Source organism: Phragmites australis, chromosome 3 (genome assembly GCF_958298935.1).
Source record: "Phragmites australis chromosome 3, lpPhrAust1.1, whole genome shotgun sequence".
Lineage (NCBI taxonomy): Eukaryota > Viridiplantae > Streptophyta > Magnoliopsida > Poales > Poaceae > Phragmites > Phragmites australis.
Window position 1 is genome coordinate 47,655,611 of NC_084923.1, and position 13,322 is coordinate 47,668,932.

The following is a 13,322-nucleotide window of genomic DNA, read 5'->3' on the forward strand; positions in this document are numbered from 1 at the left end:
CAAGGAGCTGATCAACTGAAGCCCCAAAGAATCGAGTCCAATAATCAATGTTGAACAAGCAAGCAGGATATTGATAATACGAAAATACTTAAGGTCTGATCTGCAAAGTTTTACCAACCAAATTTGATTTCCTTTCATTTTCCACCCCAGCCATTGCCCCTCCTTGTCCTTGTCCACTCCAAGAAGCGAAACCGACCTTTCCTCCTCCCCCGAATCCCACATCGCTGAGATCTAGCCCTAGGGTTTCGCCGGCAGCGAGGCTCTTATCACCGGCGGCGAGCTAAGCTCTGCGAAGAGTGAAGGGGGGGGGGGGGAGAGAGGAGGCGGCCATGGGGCAGCAGTCGCTGATCTACGCGTTCGTGGCCCGCGGCACGGTCATACTGGCCGAGTACACCGAGTTCACCGGCAACTTCACCACCATCGCCTCCCAGTGCCTCATGAAGCTCCCCGCCAGCAACAACAAGTTCACCTACAATTGCGACGACCACACCTTCAACTACCTCGTCGAGGACGGATTCAGTGAGTTCCACGCCCGCCCTGAACGACCCTTGCTTTCGAAAGTTCAATTCGTTGCGGATTGGATCCGATCTGTGTGGATCCGATGTGGTGCGTGCTCGATTTAGGCTACTTGGGTGTAGATCTTGCGGATTTGTTGGGTATGCTATTAAGGTCGTTGATTGGAATCGGTGATCGGGCGATGGTTGGCGACGTAATGCACTGTGCATTTCTTGTCGAGTGGGAAATATGCTCACAGTTGTGCACTACTTAGTTAATTACTGTACTTAAGCTCTTAGGTTTAGGGCATTGTTTGAGACTTGAGTTTGACAGTACTTCTCTAGATGTACTGAATCCTTGCTTGTTTTTTCTCGCGTTTTGCGAGTTGTGTATGTCAAGAGGGTGTAAGTGATGTTTCTTTAAGGTATGCCGTCTATTTGCAATAACGGATGGCAGCAGTAGAAGAATACTAACAGTCCATGGATCTGCCTGTAGATGTGTCTGCTATTTTTAGAAGATGTATTTGGTGGTGAGAGTTGTATGCTTGCATAGGCAGATCCAATGGGTAGTCTAGGTGGGCCTAGGACTATCTAGGGATCTGGCCCGTTTGTAGGGGCCATGGAACGTGAGACTGTGAGCACAGAGCATAGCCACTCAGCCAACATAGATGTTTGAGATTCAATATTGCGATGTTGTGAGCTTCAATTGATCTTGTAATCTTGTATGTTCAATGCTGATTGCGATTTTCAAATTTGCAATGCCATGAGCTTCAATTTATCCGGTACAAACAGTTAATGATTATTATAGAAGAGAATGTATCTTGGTGTCATTGATAAAATTTAACAAGAGCTTAACAACAAGTAAGTTACTAATTGCTTTATCCTTGAAAATCAAGTACTAGCTTTGATCCTTGTCTAGAAAAAGGGAAAAGAGAGAGGAAAGCAGCTCAATTTATCTTGTTAGTTGTTTCAATATTTGTTTGACATATATCAATGTTATTGTTTTTCTCTATTATTTAGATTACTCACATGATACTTAATTAGCAAATTTTAGAAATTAGATTGTGTTGTTTGTGCCAAACTTTGAATCATTATATGGCTTAATCATATTTATTGAGCTGGATATTTTCTTGAAAGTAAGCAAGGATGACATAATTGAGACTTTCATGGCCATGAGAAAGCGCAAAGTAAAGAATCTAGAGCAGTATTGTAATCTCCTATTTATGTAAGACCTTATTTCATATTTGAACAATTTATATTGTAATTTTTGCAAAATTTGAACTTATCTATTGAATTTATGATATTATAATATTTTTTAATACATTTGTATTGTGCTGTTAACAATTTTTTACTTATATAGTGATTTCGCAGTCTTATGAAAAGTTGGAGTGCCTACCCAATGCAAAAATCCTAGCTCCACCACTGAATGCTTGGCTCCTTGCTTCTCATGCCTGCATGCACATCTTTGACTAGCAGATGTAGGGCGATGCTTCTGTGCTATTAGTTCCTTGTGATTTAAAAAGTAACATGCATAAATGTTTTTTGTTTTTTCTGATGATTGGAATGATGATTACTTTTTTATTCTGCCATGCTAAGTTTCCATGTACCATATGCTTTGTCCCGATTTACTTTGTTTAGAGAAGATGTTGTCATCAGTGATGACTTCATCAATAGTAAGTGGATAGAACATAGGTGTGGCAGGTAATCTGTCTTTGCACTATACTAAGGGTCTTTTTTAGTAGGGGGACTTGGATCCAAATCCCTAGTTTTTATTTGAATTCCAAATTCCAGGATTCATTTCAGATTTGAAAAAATGCTAAAAAATTATGAAGCAGTCGCCCTCAACAAAACCAGGGATTTAGTTATGATGTTAAACACTAATGCATTCTATTCTGTTACAACAGCTTTCCTTGAAATGTTTCTACTATTGCTGTGAACAATCGCTGTGTGGGCACCCTTGTATTTTTTGTCTTTTCGTGTCTTTTTACGACTTGTTTTGTTCTGTGGTTTGTTTTCCCCCCTTGACAACTTTAGATGATTCTCTTTGAGTGCATAGAGTGCAGTGGTTGATCAGTTCTAATAAGGGCTGATGACAAATTTTTACCAGGTAGCTGATTTTTGTGTACAGTCCTTACTTCTGCAAGCATGATACCAGGGGATTTTATTTTCTAAAAACACAAAAAGTGCTCGTCTACCCCTTTGTCATAATTTTACACTCTAGTTCAAGTAATTTCAATTTATGTCATAATTTCTCATCTTTTTAATTGAAAAGCTGTAGTCTAACGATTGACTTTGTTCCACAGCATACTGTGTGGTTGCTGTTGAATCAGTGGGGCGACAAGTTCCCATTGCTTTTTTGGATAGAGTTAAGGATGATTTCACGAAAAGATATGGTGGTGGGAAAGCTGCTAATGCTGCAGCTAATAGCCTCAACCGAGAGTTTGGGTATGTATTGCGATGGTCTGAAACTCAGTGAAGATACTATACTTAATCGAACTAACAGCTCCCCCCCCCCCCCCCCCCCAAATGTCTACTTTCCACAGATCAAAACTTAAAGAGCACATGCAGTATTGTGTGGACCACCCTGAAGAGATTAGCAAGATGGCCAAGGTGAAGGCACAAGTTTCTGAAGTCAAGGGTGTTATGATGGAAAACATCGAAAAGGTACACACTTCTTTTTTCGCATATTTGCTCTGGCTCTACAAAGTACGCTGTTTGATATTGAGGGCCATAGTTGAAGTCTCAAAGAATGTTCTGATCGCTTTTCTCTTCTTTTTGTAATGCAGGTTCTAGATCGTGGAGAGAAGATTGAGCTGCTTGTTGACAAGACTGAGAATCTGCGATCGCAGGTACTAGTCTACTGGATACTGCATTTGGTCTTTCTTTCTGGAGCCGTTTAATGTATATGTTACCCGGGAAGGCAGTTAGTTTCCTTACTAAATGCCAAAATATCTGTAATCAGCAAGTGTGTTGATAGGTCACTGTTGTCCCAACCCAGATGGGTTCCAGATATATCCTAATCTATGGTATGGGTTTTCACACTGAATATATTTAGCAGCATAGACGGTCCTAATATGCTCCATACTAAATCATGAACTTTGGTATTAGGAATGGCTGCATTGGCTTAAATCAATTCCCTATCATATCATGGATTATTGTTTACATAGCAAACTGGCATATAGTACGTCAGTTTATAGGCAGCGGCTTATGGGCTACTAGAAACCCTAGTTATTAGGATCGGACTGGGCCAGTGGTCCGGCTGGGGAAAATTGGAACCAGAGCCTAGTCCAGCCCGATTTAGATAAAATATTGTCCATGCAGTCAACCGTAGTTGGGCCGCGGTTTTGGCGAGGAACCAGCCGATTTCTAAGAGAAACCGGGGTTTGGGCCTGTGCGGGAGGGGGTTTCAAACCCAGGTATTGACGGTGGAGTGCTAAGGTGCTTACCACTGCACCACAAGTGTTCTTGTGTTTGCATAATACATTCATTTATTAAGTAATAAAAAACCGGCGGTTCTTTGATTTGACCATTGATTGGACCAGTAAACCACGAACTGAGAGTCCCACCGGTTCAACCACCAATCCGGACCTAATAACTATGCTAGAAACTTCATGGATACCACTGTGGATACCATCTTTTTGCAACTTGTTAAGGTGATATGCTAGTATTAATACAAAGTACTGATATGAACCTGGCATGTAGTTCTATTATCAATATCGTTTTTCTGTTCAAGACCAGTGAATGATCTTAATTTGCGGGTAATTGTGTGATTTAACTCGTATTTGTCTATTTGCATGATCAATTTGGGGGATAAGAAATTTTTAATGTTGATGCTCCATTTTTGTGCATGAGAGTTGTCTCTGTATTGAACTTCTTAGTCGTTGTCCTTCAGGGCTTAATACATGTGTGCCAGCTTAGCTAGCTGGGCTTATTCTGGTGAGCCCAAAACATTCTTTAATACTGATTCAGGGCGGCAGTAATGAGAATAAACTGATAAGAGAAAAGTTACTCAAGTTTAAGCAGAAAGTTCCAAACGTACAATTCTGCTGCTGTCATATCTAATATGTCTGAAACAACAGCCAGTATCTGATATCTTCATTTGTGTGGGTATGCAGGCACAAGATTTCAGGCAGCAAGGAACGAATGTTAGGAGAAAGATGTGGCTACAAAATATGAAAATAAAGCTTATAGTCTTGGGCATAATAATTGTACTGATTTTGATCATTATCCTGTCCGTTTGCCACGGGTTCAAGTGCAAGTAAGCGTTAATGGATCCGACAGTCAAGATTAATACATTCAACAACACTGCTGGTTCGGGCCAAAAAAAACAAAAAAACAAAAAAAAAAACACTTGTTCTGCCCTCTCTAGTGTGCTTTGGCCTGGTCATGGTACACGAGCGTTTTGCGTTGTCTTATTGTTAAATGTCTGATGGTGAGTGGGTTGAGTTGTGTGTGTTTTTGGACGCTATGTATGTATAGCCTGGATATGAGTAGATTTACTGAACTGCGTCGGAATGTTGTGCAGTTGTGCTTCATTGTTTGCTTTGCATTGCCAGGATGTGTCTGCATTTGGGGCGTATATTGCATTGACCTCAGCTTAACCGCTAAAAACCCCGTCTTGAGAAACATGGATGTGGAATCAGATTTTATTGTCCAACAGTCTCAGAGTCCTGGGCATCTGACCAGGCATCGTAAAAGCCATAGCTTCAGGCACGCTGGAGCACGAAGTGTGAGGTAGCTCGAGCGAACTCACTGGTGTAGTTTGAGCAGTTGGCTGTGCTTCAAAGCCTTCAATGGCTGCAACCTGCCGCCTGCAGACAGCTGCTGCAACTCAGCAAATGCAGCCGTGAAGTTACAGCAGCATCCAAAGTCCTGTCAACCGATGTACCGAGCGAACGAGCGATCTCATTATTCTCCCAACACCAGAGGCACGGAGTGATGGCCTCGGGCTGGCACGATGCTGCCACGCGCGAGCGCCGTCCGTCCTCGCGCGCGCAGCAATCCGCTACAGAATTTCCTTCCGCAAGGTCTCACGTACGCCATCTGACTCCGTACCTGGCGTGGCTGGAGTGGCCACCGACGATGCTGGAGCCTGGACGGTTCGCCATGCATTCGCAGCCGCATTTACCCCCCTCACGCTGGTCATCGTTCTGCTGCTGCATATGCGGCAAATTTATGACGGGGTCTCTCGTCGGAGAGCAAAGACGTCTCTGGGAGCAGCTGCTGCCTGAGCTCATATGCTCCATTCAGTGACGCAGCTCGTAGCCTTGCTGCAGCAGCAGTATTGCAGTTACTGTGGTACGGCCCCTGCGGCTCGTTCGCTCTGCTGCCACCTCATAAATGGCGCCTCTTGCCTTGTCAGGCGCGCACCGGAAAGATAAGCCAAAGCCACTGCGTCACTGCCACATCGCCCAACCGCCCAACCGGAAGACAGACAGGTGGACCAACGCCGTCCATGGCACGCCTGCCACTGTGGCAGGTGGCACAAGACATGGGCATGCACGAGAGTGAGTCTTCACTACTCTCAGTGATGAACTTTCAAGATAAGGGCGCCGATTTTTTTTTTCTATTTTAAACTAATATTTTAATCATGCTAAAGAGAATAGTGTGACTCCTGTTTTGGTCACGCTAATCTCTTTGGCGTGACTGAGGAGCACACTGGAGATCGCCCCGATGTGCCACATGTTGCCGACGTGGCAGGCCTAAGTCATGTTATGAGGTTTGCACGATTAGCTGTCACGCTAACCCTTTTAGTGTGACTCAGCTGCAAACAGAAGGTCACTCTGGTTCTTCTCCCCCGCACCTCTTATTCCTTCTCCAGCCGCGCACGACAGAGGAGACGCTTTTGTCTCCTCTAATTCCTTCAAAAAATTCATCGGTTTCGGACCCAAACAAAAGAAGATCCCACGAGGGATTGCTCATTGAAAGTAAATACTTCATTGTATTTATTCAAATTCAATTTTCTCCGTACTTTTAGATGGTTTAGGGCTACCTAGAGTTTGGAGATTAGGTGATGACATTTTTAATTTTTTGTTAGATTACCTATTGGTTATTTGTTGTTGTTTAATGCTTAATGTATCATGTTTATTATTCTTGTACGAAGACCATTTTACTCTTGTAGGGTGTGGTACGAAATTGACAGGTTAAGGTGTAGTGCATAGGATTTAGTATTGTTGATTGTAAAAGTGTTTGGTGCATATTAAATTCGTAATAGATTTGTATTCGTGCAGTTGTACGGTATGACTTCTAATTTGTAACGTAAGAAAAAGTGGACACATATCGGCAAGAAGTATATCAAAGTCAGTTGCAAAGATACCCATATTCCTCCCGCTCTCTCCGTCCCAACCTGTGACTGTGGTAAACCTGTCGTGGTCCTTCAGTCGCTACACAAAAATACTGTTGGTCGCGCTTACTACCTGTGCAAGGATTAATGTGTGATTGTATATTTGTTTTGGGTTAGGGTAGAAATATATGGCATTACTTTGCTGATATGATGTAATAATTTACAATAGTGTGAGATGTACTACTTCTTTCAATAGATTGATGGTCCTAAGATGTATGACCTGAGGATTCTGAATGTGAAATGGTTTACTCAGTGTCTGAAGCCCTATGACAAGTTTATTTATTGGGTTTCTTCTCCACCAAATTCACCAAAATTGATGGATAAAAAGAAGTTGGAATTGAGGAAAAAACGTATAGCAGATCCTCCGTTGTGCAACTGTGGGAAGCGAATCGTGCTTTGTGAACTTTTTAGGGGATCTCCTTGCTTCCGCTGTGATGGGATGACAAAGGTAAAAACTGAGTATGTTTGCTTGTTTATAATTTGAATAAGGTAGAATTAGATATCATGTAACTTGTATCATGAATTTGAATGAAGCGTCATGGTGTTACTTGTAACTTTAGAGATTTATTGTACAGTCCCGATTGTGAATGGATAGAGGAGGAAGATGATCAAGTGAAGGGGAATAGAGTGATAGAACCATATCATCCAAAGATGTGCACTTGTGGTGTGAATGCTCAATACGGGATAGTGCCCTCCAAACTTAGTGTGGGGTACTATTGCGGGCATGTGGTTGGCAAGGATATTGTTAGTTTTATACTTATTATCTATATTTTCTGTTTTTATATTCTATATTGATTGTACCTTGTTAATAGGAGTTCATATAAATTTGTTTTTAGGAATAGAGTACGCGGAGATGTTTATGGGAGGAGTACCTTGATAAAGATGAGGTGGATTATGAGATTGCATGATGGAGTATGCATCATTCTATGGTACTGTCAAGCTATCTGGTGCACCGTAAGAAAGCAACTCGTAATTTTTACCATGCTATGTATCCACAGCACAAGAGGAGAGCCATGCCAAGAGGCAACAGCTACGATGTTGCAAATAGAGACAATAAATGCTTTTATTGCTAATTTGCCTGTGGTTATCCAGGACGATGATGATGTTAATGATGATGAGTTTCTTTATGATGGATCAGATTATTAGCATGATGGGTTAGTTCGATGGGTATATGGTTAGATTGTACTATGTGAATTATTTGTGAATTTTATGTGTAATTACCGTCGATTGTACTATGAGAATCATATGGAATATTTTATTTGTGTGTTTAGTATATTTATCTGTGTGAACCATATGAACTATGTGAATATAGCATAATAGACCGATGCCGAGAACAGGTCATTCAAGTACAATATGTGCGGTGTTAGAACAATGAATTATAGCCTTTGTAGAATTATGAAAAAAGTTTTTAAAATAAATCAACATGTCGGGCAATACAATCGAACCAATTTAAAATACATTGGATCGTACCATTTTACATTATATTTTTGTATGAAACAATTTAAAATATAATTTGGATCAACCAATTTAAAATATAATATACTAGAACAAAATTACCAATATAAACAACCCAGAAAAAAATGATGTGCTTTTAATTTAACCTCATTGAGGTCATTCCATGATTAGTTCAATTATTGAAAAAAAAATAGGGATTACACCACAGCTACCAACTGAGCAACTACATATAACAACACGAATTTTCCTTGCTCACATACAAGTTCTTAACAGGAAAAAAAATACAATTTTTGGGAATAACAAAACAAGATCACGTAAAAAAGAGAGGAGATGGATCAAAGCACAAAATAAATAAGAGCATGATGCCTTGTTAATCATGTTCCACTGGCCAATGGAAGGGTTACATACTTTTTCTTTTCCAGAGTCATGGTATTTAAGCTAGAAAAATATAAGTTGAACATCAGTACATGGTAACTAAAAAAATAATATATATTTGTAAAAAACAATATATGATGTTATTTTTTTACTCTAAAATAAGAAGCGCATTTACCCTTGAAGCTAGGAGCACAAGAGCATCAACCAGGGCGGGTTGGTTCATCACTTAATGCTAAATTCTTTTGCATAGTAGTCATTGTCATAGTTGTTACTACTAGTAACCTGAGAATATAAACAAGGTATCACTTTATGAAAATAAATAACATGAATACAGGAAAAAAAATATAAGTACTATAGGAAGAAAAGTCAAGAATAGGCATAGTTATATACTCACCTCCAAAATACTGCTCTCCCTTTGTGCTGGTATATCACGGTCAATACTCTGAAAATGGTTGAAATGTGTCACACCAGGGGGTTTGGCGTGACACATTCTAGTGTCACGCTAGCGGCAACACATTTGTAGGAAAAACTGGGATCGAGGTGGGTGGGAAACATTTTGGCGTGATGCTAAGTCTAGTCATGCCAAGTAAGTTGGCGTGATTGAGTCTAGTAACGCGTCAGTCCATTTCCATTTGCAGGGGCACATTGAGAGCGATGGATTGAGGGGGAGGGTCGGCATGACGCCTTGATGGGTCACACCAAAGGTCTTGGTGTGACTGAACAGTATGTCACGTCAGGAGTATTGGCGTGACTGTGTTTCCAAACATGCCAGGAAAGTTGGCGTGACAAACCACTACTAGACATACCAGAACTTGGAAGTCTATATGATGCTTTGTGTGGAAACCACATTGAAACGAACATTCAATCTCGCAGATACATATAATTCGCAAATATCAAAATACTATACTTGCTCCCTTTCTTTTGTCGAGGGTTTTATCAATTGTTGCAAATGCAATTGATATCCTTCCACAAATAATCGAGATGCTATTCCATAGCAGCACACACTATCATTTGACGACAAAGTGTTATATGGTTTGAAACAACATATTCATCAAATGACATTGTTCAAAACAATACATTCCGCTTAATACATATAATCCACACAAAAAGCATCACACACATAAAATTGTTCAACAACACAAGCAACACGATGAGACTAAAGTGTTAATACAGGGTAGTACACACATGATATTGTTCAAGTAACGCACACACCGGTCATAACTCAAACTCATGGTGTGTACAGCTTCTTCTTCCTCCTTTCACACCCCGGGTTTGTCGGAAGTAGATTGGCACTCCCAATGTTGGTAATGTCATGTGGACGTCGCGACTGCTGCGAAGGTTGTGTCGATGGAGGAACGCCTACGAGCTATGAGCTCCCTATCACATAGACCTCGTATGATGCGTCGTCACCCTACGAGCTATTTTCCTCACTCTCGGAGGGTTCATCATGTGAAGCCTTACCTTTTCCAAGTGCAACCGTTCCTAATGAGGTAGAAGCAGTCCTTGACCTAGTGCGCGACGGCGTGCACGTAACACTACCACTGCGAGTGCGGTTTAGGGTACCATAGTGCACCGGTGCCTGCTGCGTCAAAGTTGCCATGTGGCCAATAGATGGCTGGGAACAAGAGCCACCTGGTGCTAGTGCCACATCCGGTATTGTTATGCAACTTATCTTGTACGCTAGGTGGCAGTGGCTCCTACGAACCCTCTGCAATGAAGTTGATGAAAATGTCATAGTGTATTCGAATACATGAAAAAAGGAGAAAACATAGAACAATGGTTTATACATGAACTATTACCTCCACGATGGCACGAAGGTGGCTGACCTCCTCCTCAGACCCCCGTGGGACTAGCAACGCTTGTCCAACCTCATTTGCAAGGCGTCCAAGCTGCTGGCCCTGCAAACACGATGCAATACATTAAGTACGGTACAAATCATGAGTCTATACGATGTACCTATTACGAATTACAAGTATCATATAGTTGTGAAGTGGGGCACACTCAGGTTGATGACCGTGGCGAGTGATCTGATCGTACTCATCTGTCAGGTCATTCTCATTATCGAAGTTAGGCAAATCTTCTACTTGAATCGCAACTCAAGGTGGCTTGATTGTCAACCTGAAGTTGTTGTGCAGCCATCTCAAGTAGTCGTGGTAGGGACCTGAGCGGTGAGCAGCCCCACCTTGCATGATAGTCTGGGCCCGGTTGGCCCACTGCAGTAAGTAGATGTTGTGGATGTCCCTCCAATCTCTTGCACCCCTCTGCTTCCTCATGTTAATCCTGCAAGATGGCAAAATCACAAACAAATATAACTATGCAATAATGATGCATGGAACCATTGCCACAATTAGATCTACTCACTTGTGCAAGGTCTCCGACATGGTGATCGTGTCTAGAGGCGTACGCTGCAACCTCCCAAACTGCCTCATCACACGGTTCGGCAAATGGATTTTAACAATGAAGAAACAAATAAGTAGCAGAACAAAATGTCAATACTCCATGTCCGGTGTGCATAATGGGTTAAGTCCCATGTCTAGGATCTCTTGACGGTCATATGGCTCCCACGTTACCTGAAAATGCACAACGTATAACAACAACATCAACTGACATGTGCAAGTATATCAAACAAAAATGCCCATCAATTTGCACTCACATGGCTTTGCATAATGCAATAGAGCTCGTTGGTGTAGAAGAGGTACCGCCTGCCTATGTTGCCAGTTACGGCCTTGACGTTCTTTCAAAGGAAAGCAATGGTCAGCATCGAGCCCTCATCCTCGAACTCTCAAACCTACAGTTAAAATACAACATGACATTTGCAATTAATGACATAAATAACAATGAATTAAAAATAAAAATGCATACCTCGGGATAAAATCAGTCAGGTCTACCAATGGGCAACCGCTCCCACATCCACACCTGCAGCAGGTACACGCATCCCCAAGGTTGCCATAGTTTCCAATGTGCCCGCATGCATCACATAGTTGCCGGTATAGCCATGTGAGCGTGGCTGATCCCTAACTGTATAGTCTGATATTCTCCCAAACCTCGCCAAGTATTGATAAGCATATTCAAGAAACTGTGTTCCCACTCCTGTCCGAAAACAATACCCGCCAACAAGGTGCCATAATCACGCGCAAGCGTACCTCTCAACGACCTCCTTCGCTACATCAGGAGTGCACTCTTAGAAGTTGGCAACCAACCAAGCGGAGCTGACGCCAGATGGTTTCTTATCCCTCGCGTCCTGCTCTAGCTCAGGAGGCCTACTAACAAGGAGCGCCTCCACCATGTCACGCCATCTAGCAGGCTACATGATCCCGCACACAGGCTGCCCATCCACAGGTAGCCCCAGTATCATGGCTACATCATGCAGCGTGATCGTGAGCTCCCCGCAAGGGAGGTGGAAGGTGTATGTCTTCGGCCTCCAGCAGTCCACTTGTGCAATCAGCGCTGTCGGAGGATTAACTCCTGTCGCAGGGATCCCGAGAGATCCCTTTTTAGAGATTCGGCCGGGGGGATGATCCTGAATAAGTTCATCAGAGAAATAAATGGAGTGAAAGTAAATGCAACGGCCGGTGGTGGGGGTGATGATCTAGTGCAAAGAGAAGTAAATGCACCGGAATTTAGACAGGTTCGGGCCGCACGGAGGCGTAATACCCTACTCATGTATGGATGTAATAACTGCCCTGAGGAAGTCCCTCAAGGATGTTGCTGGTTACAAGGATATTTGTCTAACTAAGAGCTTGATGCTCTTTGTTCTTGGGTAGGGACTGTGCCTTGGGTTGGTCTATGGTTCGGTTCTTGATGCTTCTGTGTTCGATGCTTGGATTGTTGCCCTCTTTCGGTTGTCTATCGATGGCTCGTTCAGTTCCTATTCTTCGTGTGCCCCCCTCTCTTCTGTGCCGCTGGCTCTTTTAAGCACCCGCCGGCTACGACATGCCCCGAACGGTAAGGAGGGGGGCACAAGTTCCAAGACACCGTGACTGGGAAAGACGTCATCATTTCTTCTGGGTGAAGTGACCGGGGGTGGAAAATGCGTCGCATGCCCGGTCACTTATCACCATAAACGCCCTGGCAACGGGCGCCGTGGACAGGGCCCACCGGGCAGCCGCAGAGCAAACCCGGCGTGCCCGCCCTGTCTTGTTCTTCTGCCACAGCAGGGCGGCAGACGGAACGCCTTGGCCCTTGCGATGTTATCCCGAGACACGCCGGATGATACGGGACGGGACCTGTGCAATTAATAGCCCCACGCCTCTCTGCCAAAACATGACAGGAACTGACACCGCGACGGGAGCAGTTGGGGATGTCAGGCCACGCACGCTCATTAAATGCGGTCTCAGACCCCTGACTGAATGACACCTCATCGGCGGGTCCCTCGGGGGTCTTTCTGGGTCGTCGGGGAACCGAGTGCTCGGGGGTACTGTTTACCTCCCCGAGCACTCTCTCCCGAGCACTCTTGCTCGAATCTTCGGGGAACCGAGCGCTCGGGGGCTGCCACGTGCAACCCTGAGCACTCTCTCCCGAGCACTCTTATACAGATTTTTCGGGGAACCGAGAGCTCGGGGGCTGCCACGTGCAGCCCCGAGCACTCTCTCCCGAGCACTTTCATACGGACCCTCGGGGAACCGAGCGCTCGGGAGCTGCCGCGCGTAGTCCCC

At 43.5% G+C, this 13,322-nt stretch overlaps 1 protein-coding gene across 1 annotated transcript; it reads left to right on the forward strand.

Moving 5' to 3' along the window:
- The first annotated feature begins 128 nt into the window (after nt 1-128).
- Nucleotides 129-5,029, forward strand: LOC133913565 (vesicle-associated membrane protein 721-like). The gene is made up of 5 exons (XM_062356747.1): nt 129-519; nt 2,798-2,939; nt 3,038-3,158; nt 3,281-3,343; nt 4,610-5,029. Exons 1-5 carry the CDS (start codon nt 330-332, stop codon nt 4,754-4,756), a joined length of 663 nt encoding a protein of 220 aa, XP_062212731.1. The 5' UTR covers nt 129-329; the 3' UTR covers nt 4,757-5,029.
- The last annotated feature ends 8,293 nt before the right edge of the window (nt 5,030-13,322 follow it).